Source organism: Elaeis guineensis, chromosome 4 (genome assembly GCF_000442705.2).
Source record: "Elaeis guineensis isolate ETL-2024a chromosome 4, EG11, whole genome shotgun sequence".
In the NCBI taxonomy this organism is placed as follows: domain Eukaryota; kingdom Viridiplantae; phylum Streptophyta; class Magnoliopsida; order Arecales; family Arecaceae; genus Elaeis; species Elaeis guineensis.
Genome location: NC_025996.2, coordinates 10,063,160 through 10,078,144, shown reverse-complemented (window position 1 = coordinate 10,078,144; position 14,985 = coordinate 10,063,160). Strand labels below are relative to the sequence as shown.

General features: G+C 36.5%; 1 protein-coding gene and 1 long non-coding RNA gene across 6 annotated transcripts; one reads left to right on the top strand and one right to left on the bottom strand.

Annotated features, from left to right (window-relative positions):
• The first annotated feature begins 814 nt into the window (after positions 1–814).
• Positions 815–6,563, top strand: LOC109505732 (uncharacterized). 4 transcript variants are annotated; one of them, XR_012140599.1, is made up of 5 exons: positions 815–1,147; positions 2,065–2,233; positions 2,305–3,042; positions 3,684–3,770; positions 4,780–6,563. It is a non-coding gene; the product is annotated as an uncharacterized lncRNA (long non-coding RNA). The 4 variants fall into 4 exon arrangements; XR_012140600.1 differs by having other exon boundaries at positions 816–1,147; positions 2,155–2,233; XR_012140601.1 differs by having other exon boundaries at positions 817–1,147; positions 2,170–2,233.
• Positions 6,564–6,862: 299 nt separating this feature from the next.
• On the bottom strand, positions 6,863–12,983 carry LOC140850786 (transmembrane 9 superfamily member 2-like). 2 transcript variants are annotated; one of them, XM_073255492.1, is made up of 9 exons: positions 12,693–12,983; positions 12,400–12,604; positions 11,560–11,600; positions 10,857–11,439; positions 10,632–10,769; positions 10,401–10,557; positions 9,836–10,320; positions 7,807–7,985; positions 7,365–7,653 (listed from the first exon to the last, which is right to left on the bottom strand). In XM_073255492.1, the coding sequence occupies exons 2-9, from the start codon at positions 12,540–12,542 to the stop codon at positions 7,631–7,633; spliced, it is 1,749 nt and encodes a 582-aa protein (XP_073111593.1). In that variant the 5' UTR covers positions 12,543–12,604; positions 12,693–12,983; the 3' UTR covers positions 7,365–7,630. The 2 variants fall into 2 exon arrangements, with proteins under 2 accessions (XP_073111592.1, XP_073111593.1); XM_073255491.1 differs by lacking the exons at positions 7,365–7,653; positions 7,807–7,985 and adding an exon at positions 6,863–7,343 and having other exon boundaries at positions 12,693–12,974.
• Between the last annotated feature and the right edge of the window lie 2,002 nt (positions 12,984–14,985).

Genomic DNA, 14,985 nt, shown 5'->3' with positions numbered 1-14,985 from the left:
TCTATACTGTATATGAAAGGGGAGCCCTGGGCTCTCTCGGCACGACGACCGTCAATTTTCTAATCTGTCATGTGTCGTAATTCCGGGAGGGGTCCCGGGCTCTCTTTTTTCCCGTGTTTTTTATTTCTTTTTGTTCGGCGCGCTGTGGAACCTTTTCGAACGCATTTTGTTTCTTTTGCTCTTCGAGCCCTTTCCGAGCCTGTAGAACCCTCGCTGCCGTCGCCGTCCTCCCCAACACCCCCCCCCCCTTCCCCCCGGCTTCGGCGCCACCAACCCCCTCGCCTCCCCTCCCGACCCGAGCGCCTCCCGCACCCTCCTCGGACCCGCCCGCCCCGTCCCCTCCCGTTCCCTCCCCCGGCCCGGCGAACCCGAGCCCTCGCGGCTCCGCGCGGGCACCGGCGACCGCCTGCGCCCCTCTATCCGCGCTCCTCCCTCATGTGCTTTACTTCCCACAGATCTCCTAAAAGAGATGCCGATCTCCTTCGTTCTCTGCTCGCCGCCACCTGCTGCTGGTTTTCGTCGTCACCTTCCTCCCATCGTCACCGGCATCGGCCTTCCATTTCGATCTCCCTCGGGTGCTTTCCGTAACCTCTGTCTTTTTTTAGCTTTTTTTTTTTTCATCGAGCCTCGCGGACGCCCACCTTCTCAGCGGGTGAGGGGGGAGGCATAGAGAGCTGCGGGGGCGGGGCCGGCGGCCGGCAGACCCCCGGGGGGGGGGGGGGCGGGGCGCACGGCAAGCTGCGGGGGCGGGGTCGGCGGCCGGCACAGCCGGGGGCGCGGCGGGGGGAGGGGGGTGGGGGAGTGTTTTTTTTTTTTTTTCCTTCCCCCCAGTGGACCGTGCGGGGGGGCACGGGGAGCTGCAAGGGCGGGGGCGGTATAGCACGGGAGCGACGGCCAGCAGAGCCCGGGGGACGCGACGGGGGGGGGGGGGGGGGGGGTGTTTTTGTGGCAGTGTGGGATGTGGACTCGAGCCACGTGTCGCTGGTGGCTCTCCTCCTCCGATCGAGGGCTTCGAGCACTACCGCTGCGACCGCAACCTCTCCATGGGCATGAACCAAGATGCTCCGCTGCGCCGGGAACAACGACATCATCACCCTCAAGGCCGACGATGGCAGCGACACCGTCACCTTCATGTTTGAAAGCCCCAGTAAGATCCAAAATCCCATCTTTTCCTCTCTTCTTCCCCAGGATCAGGGTTTCCTTCTGGTTTTTCCGTACCTTTCTGCAATTTGTTTACATTTTTGGAATTTTATACATTCTTCACTTTGCTATTAGTTGATCTAGCTTTCTGTTGGTCTTCTTCTCCTCAAGAATCGATCTAAATTATTGAACTGGAGTGGGCTAACTGCCATACTTTGAGTTGTTAATTTCTACAATGTCTTAACATTTAATACCAATTACATTGCCTCTTTTCTATATATTTACAATTGGTTCCCAGATTTTTTTTCTTTTGGCTGTCCATCCTGCGTTTTTTCGTTTGTTCCTTCCTAATTTATGTTGAAGGATTGATTTAATATATATAAGCCCAATTATTTTGTGGAGTGGGGTGGATTTAAAAGAAATCAGTAGTGCTACGACAAAAGTCATGCATAATAGTTGAAAATAAACAGGCATCACAAAGAGAGGGTATGGTATGTGGGCCCTAAACATCTCTATTAATCAAATAAAAGCAACCAGTATTAAGAAGAAGATTGGAATTAAATGCCAAATAACATCATTTCGTGAAAGGACAGACGACAAAATTTTAGTCATGGGAAATTGAAATATCAGAGTCCAAATGCGGTAACCGATTGGAAAAGGACATATTATTTTAAAAAAATAATATATTTTTATTATTTTAAAATATTAATTTTCTATTATTTAAAAAAATAACATATTATTTTTTAATTTTAAAATAATAACATACTAATTTATTTTTTAAAAATAATATTTTTATTATTTTTTTAAAAATAATATGTTTCGAGATCTGAATCGTTCCACTGGATGAGATCAAACTTAATAAATTATCTACAAATAGAGTATGATGCTTCATCGATTTGAAAGCCAAATCTCTGCATTTAATAGCCTCCGAAAGTTTAGAAGATACTAATGATGGAGTATGTCACCTTCCGTTCCCCCCACCCCTCCCTTCGAATTTCTATCTCCCTCGGTTAGGGGGGATGGTGGCAGGGGCACCATGGGCAAGCAAGAGGGTGGGCGGTGAAACTAAGCCCTTCCATCCATCGAAAGAAAGGTGAGTTTGATAGTATCTTTTCTAAATATTTTTTTTATTTTTTTTTTGATTGTTGTTTTTTTGGTGTTCAGTTAATTTTTTGGATGATACAAAAAATTGAGAATGGTGGTGCCCTGAGCATTCGGCAGGCAAGGAATTGAGGAAAGATAAGTGTTAAATTTTTTATTTTGATCTGAAACCTATCAAAATGGTGAACTGATTTTTTTTTCTCTTTTTTCTCTATATTTCATTCACTATCTTGCTGCATCAATATTTCCTAAAGATCATATAAGGCTATAAATCCTTTCTCAAATGATGGTTTCCTATGGGATTGGATGGTTGTGATCTTACAAATAGCAACCTCCTATGAACCTGACGAGAAAAAAATCAGACATAATTTTTCAAATATTTTTGAGCATGATTCTCCTAATCCCCTTAAGCTTTCATATCCATTAAATAATCCGTCAATGAAAGTGGAGGACTGCTGTAAGCGCAGTAGCAACCTTTTCAAAACTCTCTCAGATGATGCTTTTAGACTATAAAATTGATGAGAGGCTGTCCTAAACACATTCTCTCCTGCTTTCCTCGCCATTATCTCCCATGGGTCTTCATTATTGAAAAAGAAAAAATTCGAACAGCCTATACATGAAAAGGTCTGATCTTTTAAATTTTCCACCTTTTCTTTGTTTTCATTGATTTTTTCTATCTTTTTCTAATTTTTGATGTACTTTTTCTATTTGTGGGAGTGTCAATCGGATGGGAAGCTCGGAGTGGTCGAATAGAAAAATTTAAATCTACCTCAATCTGATGAGAGGCTTGGAGCAGATGAGGTAACTTTTTCTCTTCCTCTCTATGAAATTTATTGAGATTTATTATTTTTTATAAATTTATTATTATTATTATTTGGTAGTTAAAAAATTTATTATCTTGATGTTGATTTGATTTTATGATTAGATAGTTTGAAGGTAATTAAATGATGAAAAAAATTATTAATATAGATTTAATTTAATAATTATAGGTCCTCCTACTATCTTAGAGTCTAACAATGAAAATAATATTTATGGTATCGATATATTTTTTTATTAGAAAAAAAAGTGAGTTATAGTTTTTATTTTTTGTGGATGATTTTGTAGTTTCGGATTTATCTATTAAGTAAATATCTTCAAGAACGTATTCATTACATTTTGCTCTATATTAGTTTATTGATAAACAAAAAAAATTATGAGATTTTAATCTTTATTTTATTAAAATTTATATGTCGATCATCAAAACCAACCTAATAACAAAAAAAAGAGAAAAAATAAAGTGACGAGAAGAGTTTAAAAAATTGAATTATTATTTATAGTTTTTATAAATATATATTATCTAATTACAGTGTTTATTCATACATTTTTATGTTGATTACTTGAGGTTAAATATTTTGGATAATCTTATTACACAGGTTCTTTTAATTTATTTTTTTCGCTTGCAGATGTCTTAATCAGATGAGAGGCTTGGAGTGGCTGAATAGAGAATTTTAGATCAATCTTAATCGGTTGAGAGGTTTGGAGCAGACGAGGTAATACTTTTCTCTCTCAATAAAATTTATGAAAATTTATTATTTTTTACTGTTATTTGGTAGTTTAAAAATTTATTAGTCTTAATGTTTATTTGATTTTAAGCTTAGATAGCCTGAAGGTAATTAAATAATGAAAAAAATTATTGGTATAAATTTAATTTAAAAATCATAGATTTTTCTACCATCTTAATGGATTTTTCAACAATAAAAATAATATTTATGATATAGATATATTTTTTTAGAAAAAGAAGTCAGTCATAACTATCTATTTTTTATGGATGATTTTATAGTTCCGGATCTATCTATTGAGTAGCTATCTTTAAGAAGTATTTATTAGATCTTGCTCTATATTAGTTTATTGATAAAATAAAAACTATAAGATTTTTATTTTTTATTTTATTAAAATTTATTTTATTATATTATTTTTTATTGGAGTAAGTTAATTGAGTTGTGGAGTATTTGATTATTTAGATGGTTCTTTTCTTTCTATTATATTTAAATTTTTAAATTAATCTAAATAAATTTTTTGGTTAAGATAAAAATATTATTTTAAAGAGACATGATGTGTATGATGTTAGGTAGTTTTAAGAAAAAATATTATTTTTAGTCAGATATTTTTAATGATTCTAGATTCATAGTCCTAGCTACGGCCGTCCATCCTATAAATATTTTAAAATATATTTAAATTTATTTTTAATTATTTATTTTTTTATAAATATTTAATTTTTTTAATTAGAATTTTGGAAAAAGTTTGGAAGAAATTATCAAGAAATTAGGATTACTTAAATTAATATACGAATTTGAGGTTCAGTACAACATAACGAAGTTATCAACTGCACTCAATAGATAAGATTGTGAATCTCATTATTATTTTTTATTAATTTTTATTATATTTTAAAAATATGTTATTATTTTTATAATTTTTGATTTATAGAAAAAATAAATGTTAAATCTATATGAGAAAAGGTCTTGCTTTTTTGATTTTTTTCTTTACTTTTCTTGTTCGCAGGAGCCTCGATTGGGTGGTAGGTTTGGAGCGGCCGATTAGAAAAGTTTTGATTCATCTCAATCGAATGGAAAGCTTGGACTAGACGAGGGAACTCTCTCTTTCCCTCAATAAAATTTATTGAATTTTTTATAAATTATTTTGTTATTATTATTTGATAATTTTAAAAATTATTATTATCTTGATGTTAATTTGATTTTAAGATTGGACAGCTTGAAGGTAATTAAATGATGATTATAAAAATTATTAATATAAATTTAATTTAAAAATTATAGGTTTTCTACTATCTCAATTGATTTTTCAACAATGAAAATAATATTTATGGTATTAATATATTTTTCTATTAGAAAAAGAAATAGATTATATCTATCTTTTTTTATAGATGATTTTGAAGTTTTGAATTTATCTATTGAGTAGATATTTTTAAATAATATTATATTTTGCCCCATATTAATTTATTGATAAATAAAAAAAATATAAGATTTTTAATTTTTATTTTATTAAAATTTATTATATTATATTATTTATTATTGAAGTAAATTAATTGAGTGATTTTCTTTTCCATGTTTTTATGTGATTTTGTTGATGAAAAAATTCTCGATAATACCTATACCTTTTAAGTTATGTTTAGTTCGCAGAACTTTGATTCTAGTAATCGTAATTTTTGGATCACAAAAATATTTTGAAAGGATAATGTTCAACTGAAAGGTATATATGAAACATTCGGTTCTGGATCTTCATCGTTGCAAATTTCAGATGAAACATTAATCGTGACTCTTGAAAGATGTGTTCGCTCAGAAATTTTTGACTAGCAAATTTCTCCGAAAACTTTCCAGCACCGATGTGGAAGGAATCTTTGAAAACGAATAATTTCTTTGTATATTTTTTTAATAAAATTATATATTAAATCTATTTTAACCTGTAAAAAATAATCTGAATAATATATGATATAAATCTACGTTTTTGATCTGGTCGCTGCCCAGCGGGGCTTCCTTGCTAGTTATAATGATATTTGTGTTATGCAGCTACAGTTTTAGGATGGGTATGGTATCATTTTCATATATATATTTTTTTCTATCAAAAAGGTCTGGTGGGGCTACTAGTCTAGTCCCTACCACCGGCACATCCACCAGCTTAAAGGAACGTGTAGTTGCAAACACAGGCTTGGTGTGATCACCAGAATTGTTGCCACCTTAATATGTGCAAAAACAGATGTCTCAAAAATTAGCTTAATAAGACAGTGATGACTCAAGCTTTTTACTCCTTTGGTACAGCAGAGTTAAGCTGTATCGTTTGCAGCTCCGTGATTCTGTCACAGATGGCATATGTAAGCCAGAAATATCTCTGATCATCCAAAGAACTTCACAGCACAGAAAAAATGAGCTCCATTTTATCTCTTTGCAAGGATTTCTTCACGTATGGCATTTTCAGAGAGTGTTTGTTTTGTGGTTCGAATCCGAATAGATTGAAATCAAAATAAAATGAGATTTGAATGCTTGAAGAAAGTTTGTATTGGATTTTGGGAGATTCGAATATTTTCATAAAATTGAAATACGGATGGAACTCTCTTAAATTAATCAGCTGGGATGGAAGTTATTTATTCTCGTTTCCAATCCGAAGTCAAACTCCCCCGTCTCCCATCAAATGTGCCCCAATTCCTTCAGGCCCCAAGGATCTGCATGAAGGGACTTTTGTTTGTTCACGGCTTCTAGTGCCACAGTTTTCTGATGAGAATATTGTCATATAAACTAGGCTGATCTGGCAATTATTGATCTACATTTTTCCCCCCTCTTTTTTTGTTTCTCCCACACGAGTCAAGTTAAAGCCCCAGAGACCAAAATAGAACCATTGGTTTGGATGATGAGGACGATGCAGGTGGTTTGGTTTTGATTATTTCTAGGCTACATTATGAATTTTAATCACCTAGGTGAATCAACAGAGGAGAGGGCTGAATTGTCAAGTATGAGGGCATTAATGATGGTAGAAATGCTAAAAGTTACGCTTTTGAGTTTTTAACTAATAAATCCAGAGAAAAAGCTACTGTTTACCAGCAGAGAATGGTCTTAATTTTGCATAACACGATATCTAAAGAACAACATTATGATATCTTCACAACTAGAAATTTGTCATGTAACGACAACATGTATGGAGGGCAAACATAGGCAACAAAGGTATAATGATCATAAACAAAACCATTTAGCCCTTGCTGAGGAATATTTCTTCGTATTAACAATTGAAGAATGATCGGCTAGCAGCCAGCCACCGTGCAGCTTCAGTGGAGATGGGTTTCCACATGACTCAAGTTACTGAAAATATCAGGCACTCAGATTGAGTAGCCAAGGCACATCTACTCGCATTTGATCGAACGATATATATGCTGCACAAATAGCAAGGAAGCACGGAATCCAACGGTCCCCAACATGAGGAAGAATCCATAGCAGATGCAAGCCATGTAACCAAAAAAGAACGATGTCTGCATAAAACCAGACATATCTGATCTTGCATGATAGTAGTATAAGCAGTAGAAGAAGATGAATATACCAGTGGAACCACCACAAAGAACAGACCTGCATACAATATTAAATGTTTTAACCAGGAAATTGAACCATTAAAAAAAATAGCTGCCTTATAAGCAATGTGTTCTTAACACCATGTGTTGATGCAATTATACTTCTTTCTCAGTTTGCTATTGACTCTTTAAAAGCTTTAAGGGCTCATAAATCATAAAGAACTTATGTTCTGAATATAATCCAATGATACTACTGCCTTGAAACAATGAAAAATTGCTCACGTCGTAGCATATTACCATAATGTCAAACATGCAAAACGTTGAATATGACTCAGAACCTTCATTTTATCCTTGACTGTTCCAGATTACTGTGGGAGAATAGCATATGGAAATAAACAATATAGAATAGAATATGGAAATAAACAAGCTGAGTAACATTAACATGTTAATTTTAGTTCTCCAGCCTGAGGGAGAAAAGAAGATGGATATAAACAATGTAGAAATGACTTGAGGTCAGCAACCTTGAAGCACATGGCATTCCTGCTTTCCTAAGGAAAATTTGAGCATCAGGGAACATAAGCTTGAGCAAAAGCTGGCAGGATGGAATTGAAAAATAATTGTCAGAGGGTGATCATCTTTATGAATTTCTCTCAGCCTTTCAATCATCTGCCACATATTTCCACAATTCCAGCTAGAGTGGCTGTGAACATGGATTATAATACAAAGTAAATTCATGTATGGAGGATATCCCAGAAAAGATTGCAATGCAACCTATTTGAATTATTTGGGTTGAGACAAGAAAAGAATAGATGAAGTATTCTGGCTTTTCTTGGCAAATGGTTGTGAATGAGCATACTTGAGCGATCTCACCTGAGTATTCACCAAGCCGGTTTATAAGACATTCCTGCTGTAATAATACGTAATAACAGAAAAAACAACTTTTGTGCTCATTTGTTTACAATTATCTTTCATTCTTGATACACCACTTGAAGAAACCCCTCTCTGTTCACTCTCTAACCACATAATGCATAAACTAAGGATGATATAATAGCTCAATGCCTTCCCACCAAACTAATACACATCTTAGAACTTTGCAGCCATTGAAATGGTTACTCTTCTTTATTGACCATATAAGTGCAACTACTTGTTCTCCAAGCCTGATACTTCAGTTTCAGTCTCACTACTATATTTGTTGTTAGTCTGCCTTGGAGTGCTCCTTGGGCTCCACATCCAAATGCTCAATAGATACTAAGAACACTTTGTGTGTGTGTGTGTGTGTGTGTGGAAACAGGGGGTCCAAAGATTTACATAAAAGTGGATCTCTGCAGCTGATTAATAAGCTGCAGTGGTTGTGTAGTTGCCAATTGTGGATCTGAAACCTCGAAAAATGATACATGTCCAAGTCAAGCATCTTATTTTCTCAGATATGAAGTCTTGTAGCAAACAACAACATCTTCTAATCAATTTGTTCGGTTTCAAAATTTCACTCCATTTGCTCCATCTAAGGTCATGCCTTCTCATCACACTCTGTTGTATCTCTTCCTTTCATGTCTAGCTCATTTTGGGTCCAGCGACCTCCATTTCTCAATATGTAACATTTCAAACTTCTAGAGAATCAAGTAAGCAACCTCCATTGTGCACATGTTTTTCAACATTGCCTAGGTTTGACAAAATCATGCATTTGTCCTCCCTCCATGTTTCTTCATATTTCTTTTTTTTAGTATCTTGAGTGCTTTTAACAACCAAAAGTCTCTTCTTCTTCTTCTTCTTTTTTTTGGGTGTGTGCGTGTGTGGGTGTGCGTGCACACACTCGCATAGTTTCTTTTCCTTTTCTTTCTTCACAGGGAAGGTTAGATGTGGCAGAGAGGCAATTTTGGACTACATCTTAAGTGGGTAGGCTATCCCATGACACTCATACCCCTCGCTCCCCGGAACAAAGGCAGAATTTGATCTCAAGTCTCTAAGACAACCACTTATAGAATTTACCCTCCTAGTTTAATAGATAAACAGTTAATTCCAAGTTTACTAAATTCTATCTAAAAATTTAAAGATTTTCTTTTTGAGGTGATATTTTAAAATTATAAGCTAAAATCCTACTTAAGGTGTCATAGAAGCACATTTAGCACATACATTTAATTAGCTTTCCATTTATAATATGATCAAGAACTTGTATATTAATCATGAAAGTGTAGCTATTGGTAATCAACAATAATGGAGTACAATGTTGAGATTACCGTTCAACATGACATCATGAAGTATAACTACTTGGAAAGAAAAAAGTTGTTGAAAAAACATCTAAAGAAATAAGGCAGCAAAAGCTGAGAAAGTAAGGAAGATAAGATAATCAGCAACTTTTTCTGGTTCTACAAGACATTTAAGTGAATTAGGAAAGCACGCATACAGGCAACTGCAATGAATGGCATATCAAGAAATAGATTTAATCACTAATACCAAAGATCTTTCAAACAAAGAATGCCAGCATGCAATGTTATCTGTAATGTAAATATCCAAAAGATGAAAAGGTGAAATTATTCAAGTTCATAGTTCTACCTCCACCACCATTCATGGTCCTCAACAGCAAGCTGGAAATATGTCAATGCCACCGTGATAAATGCGGTAACAATGATGAGAATGATGAAAACAATAAAAAGGATGCTGTATATGGTGTAAATTTTGTGACCCCACACACTAGCAAATATGTAGTACAGCTCAATGTAGATTGCACTGAAAGGAAGAAATCCTGCCATTGCCATCTGAGGAACAGTCCCTCTGTACCATGGTAACTGAGGAATTTCTCTAGGATACTTTGTGGTGCGGCATGGAGCTTGGAATTCTGTCTTGCTGTTCTTACCAGCAATTCCACCCAACACAAGCAAAGGAGAAGTTACCAGTGTCCATATGAGAAGAATCACAAGGATAGTACCGAAAGGTAAGGCCGCAGTTGCATTGTATGCAATGGCAACAGTATTAAGGAAGCAAAATGTTAAGAACAGCGGCCCACAGAACAAGCAGCCTGTCAATAACAAATTCCTCACCTGCAATGTTAAACACAAAAATAGTAATAACTTATCCAGAAAGCTTAGCATTATTAAAGAATAATGAAGCAACCTCTTACCCAGTTGGTCCCTTCTAGTTGCAGATAGAAGGAGGTAGCTATGTAACCAGCAATACCAGAGGTTAGAGCATATATGACAACCAGAGCTGTGAAAAGAGCTCCCCTGTTGTAAGGATAGAACACTCCAACTAGTGCAAGGAGGAAGATGAACATTGCACTAATGGCAAGAAGGAAAGTATTAGATTGTACCAAAAAAGAGAGGATATATAAAAGCAAAAAAGAGGTTCTTACAGGGTTAAGAGCTGAGTTCCAGATCCAATAACAGCTGAAAACAAGGACTTGTACTTTGGAAATCGAAAGACATCCCCATGAATATACTTCCATCCAGTTTCTTCTTGGTCTTCAAGAGATTCTTCATCATGCGAGTATCTTTGCACAAAAAAAGGGTTGAACTACATCAGAATAAGTAAAGGAGCAAAATACAAAAAGGTTAAAAAAATCATCCATGGTTCTTACTTGACGAAGTCATTCTTGAGCACACGCATGAGAATTGTAGCCAGAAACCCAGTTAGAAGAAGGACTGTTACACACGAATTAATTATAGAAAACCAATGGATCTCTAGGTGTTGGGGCAGTGAAGAAGATTTTGAATATTTTTCCATTCTTTTCTCAAAAGGAATATCAGTATTTTTCCATGTCACAGAGTATGCAAACATGACATCAACTGCCTTATCCTCCGTAATATCCACAGTTAAATTTGGGTCAGTTTGGACACTTATTTCTATAACACGGTCATCATTGTAGAAAATATCGAAGTGGATGTGTTTAAATAGCAAGTATTTGTACTCGCTTGGGTCAAGATTATCCTTGTCAACCTTCCCAATGAATCCCCAAAAGGGCAAGTCATCATAGTACATCTGAAAGTAGTAGTCTTTTGCAACTGCATTTCTAAGCTTTGCGATATCTTTTTCTGACAAGGATTTTTCACAAATAGTTGTCGACTCTCTGTCTTCCCGAAAGTTCAACTCATATGGTGCATCAACCAAACGATCACCATTTAGAACCTCTCCAAGTGCTTCCTTCTTCTCAATCACGTGATCTGTAGTAATTTAAAAGAGAGTACAGAAACCAGACAAACAATGAAGAAAGAGCCTTTTAACAAGAGAAAGTTCAGCTGCATTAGCAACTTTTCAAGGTCAAATCTAAGCATTCAGCATACCTGGTGAACAAAATGGCAAATCATAGTAACGATATGTCTCACTGCAGATGCACAAAGAAATTCCTTGTCAGGTAGAAAACAGGTTAAAAAGATGATGTTAATCTCACATAAACATATTATAGAGCAAAGATCCTTCAAACTAGCTTTTGAGACAAACAACAGAATGCATACTGAAGTATGCAATAGCACTTGAGACTCTTTCATTCACTTGTAATGGGACCCTTTTAAATGGGTGATTGCATAACAATGGGATGATGATGGCAATATACTCTAGAACCAAGCCACTAACAAAAACATTAGAAGGAATGAAATTTGCAAGCGTGCAATGTCCGAAATGTCATGGCAGAAAAGTATCATATCTCGGTCAACTAGAATGACATAAGAGAAGGCATATTGGCAGTATATATGATACTTGATTCAGTTTTATAACAACAAATTAATAGTTGCAAAATTCACAGTATAAGCAATACCAACAGCAAAATATCAAAATAATGTATCAATATAAAATCAATCATGAATCAAGCATTAGCAATGTACAATTCCTAACGAATCAACAAACAAACAAGAGATCTGTTTCATATAAACAACAAATAGAAAACTAATTGACAAGGTACATATCTCAGTAATTCACGCCACAGAAATATCATATTGGGAAAAACCCTAACGCAAAAAGTCAAGAATCAAATTTACGATGATAATTAAAAAAAAAGAAAAAAACTAAAGACCTCAAAAAGGAACAGAAGGTTCAAACGTAGACAAACAATCTCATTAAACGACAACTTAAATTGCATTTAAAATTAGAGCAAACCATAGAATCAGTCATCCAGATCCTCACATTACCTTGGGTTGTGAAAAGGTCCCACCTTGTTGGCATACAGAGGGACACGATCTCCTTCCTTATACCTGTGATCCGACCCATCCGCTTTAACTCTCCAATCACAAACCAACAACAGGACCAGCAGAACTGCCCATTGTATCTTCATCTCTTTCAAATTTTGTACTTTTCCAGAAAACAAAACCAAATCCTTACCGCTCTTCTACGGATCTGAAAGAACAACAGAGTTAAGAGCCCCCATTTATCCCAACATACAATCTTTTTTCACGGAGAGCACAAAGATTACCAAAAATCTCACCTCTAAGCAGGCCCTGCTTTCAAAAGGGGCAATGACTTCAAGATCTACAGACAACGGTGGGATCTTTCCTCAAAAAAGGTTGGTTTTGATTTGAGGAACCTAGGATTTGTGGGGAGTAGTGAGACCAGACTTTGAGATCTGAGTGTTGGTAAGGGAGGCACCGAGAAATGGGATCACGGGAATGGATAGCTTGACGACCAGTTGGAAAAGCGAAAGAGGGGATTCTGGAGATTAGATAGCGGAGGAATAAGAAGATGCAAGAATGGAGGAATTAAAATAGAAACCTATTTCTTTTGTCTTGTTGCTGGTGGGAGAATATTTAGATCGGATTATATGGTACCTAGTTTTCATGTTGATCTGTCCTTTTATGCTAATCGGACGGCCAAGATATAGTCATTTTACCAGGCACTCGTGAATGATGCATATTTACAAACGAGGAAAATCGTAATTGACATGCCTCAAATTTCCCGCCTCAAGAAAAACCTATCCTATACATTAAAGCATATTTTTCCACTCTCCCTACGTACCGCTTGACATATAATGCATCAGAGTTTACTGTACACACACATCAGATACAGGAGGATTATATTTTTTTTATTTTTTTTATATATTTTGATTTTTTTTCATCGAACCATTTTCGAGTCCTCTCAAATTTTCTCTGTCTCTTTTGCAGTTCTCACAAAATTTTTTTTTTTTTTGCTTGAAACCTTTTAGATCCCTCATCGCGACCTACCATCATCATCTTTCTCCCCATTATCACCGATGTTGGCCATCCCTTCCAATCTCCATCAGATGATTTTTTTCCCACATATCTACGAAAAAGAGAAGTCGATGTCCTCTATTGTCTCCCGTCAGTCTCTGTTATCACTCTCCTCCTGATCCATACCGGCATCGGGCTCCCCCCTTCAATCTTTTGTAGGTGCTCTCCTTCCCACAGATCTCTTTTTTTTTTTTTGCTTGGAATCTTTCCAGATCCCTCACAGCAGGTGAGGCGCAGCCGTTGGAGATGCAGGGGTGGGGCACAACAGCCGACAAAGCCGTGGAGGGGTTTTTTTTTTTTTTTTTTTTCCATGGACCGCATGGGGGGAGGCACAGTCAGTAGAGACTGTGCAGTCCATAGGGAGAAAAAAAAATTCCGCCCCCTTCCTCCGCGACTTCATCGATCGTGGCTCCCCCCGCCCCTCACCTCTCCCCTCCCCTGCGGCTTTGTCGGTCGTCGCCCCCGTCCGCGGCTCCACCGATCGCACCTCGTCTACTGTGAAGTATGGGTGACATCCTAATCTCGCATGATAGCTCAATTTGTCAATTAGATGATAACATATATCCATTATTGCCGCAAGGCAAAGCTCTAGATCAAGAAGAAGTAGCTGAGGTCAACGTTTGTCTGAGAAATAGATCGATGGTCGACAATAATTCGAGAATTATCGGTTGCTCTCAAGATCTGAAATAAAAATTTGTTCACCGAAGATTCTCTAATGGAGGAATCTCCGATGGTTAAGTTAATCGAAATTTTAGGAACAGTAAGGAAGAATTAGTAAGAAGAACTTATCGGAAGATCCTTTTTATTTTCTTTTTATAGAAGGAGAAGAATATATTATTTTAATATTCAATAACATGAAGAATCATGATCCACGATGTCAGTATAGGTAGTGGTCAATTAATGATATTAACTTATGTGTCATATTTTAAAATAATCTTCAGGAGTTTCATCGTAACCGTTCTAAATTTAAGGGAGATAACATCGGTCCACGTTCTTCTTATAACAACTCAATGTCTTTGAGATTTTGAAAGTCGTCGGCTTGGACCGATCAAAGGGTTGGTAATAGTCCAATCAAGTTGTCGGCTATTAGCCGAGGATGATGTCCGAAGATAGATACCGAGGATTAGGCCGAGATGTGACCCCACAACATCCAGCAAATTGGATAATCTTGGAACATTGAAATCTTCCAACAATCAACGTGATCAATTATAGTTTGGCACGACCTATGTCTGATTCATGGAATTTGGTCATGGGAGTGAGGATTTGTGTATAGATGGAGAATTGTGCAGGTGGAAATGAACAAATTTTCCAAACCATGCATCCACCTCTTTATCTGATTTGCAAGTCAATTACATTTGGTCTTTACCAATCTACGTTTGCTCGACCATATTTTTATCATCCTGAGAGCATTAGCATGCATGTTGGCCAACTTCGGCCTGTAAGTATGGATGACCAAATATATTCATGGCTCTGCTTCATGATTCTCTCTTTATAATTATGTTCTCTGATGAGTCCAAAATAATTCAGCATAGG

Bases quoted from the DNA above. Each gene is read 5' to 3' on its own strand.
- LOC140850786 (XM_073255491.1), bottom strand. From the start codon at position 12,542: ATGAAGATACAATGGGCAGTTCTGCTGGTCCTGTTGTTGGTTTGTGAT. The intron at 10,558-10,631 runs GTAAGAACCTCT...TCTTGCCATTAG, and splicing joins GGAACTCAGCTCTTAACCCT to TGCAATGTTCATCTTCCTCC. The intron at 10,321-10,400 runs GTAAGAGGTTGC...TTAACATTGCAG, and splicing joins AACTAGAAGGGACCAACTGG to GTGAGGAATTTGTTATTGAC.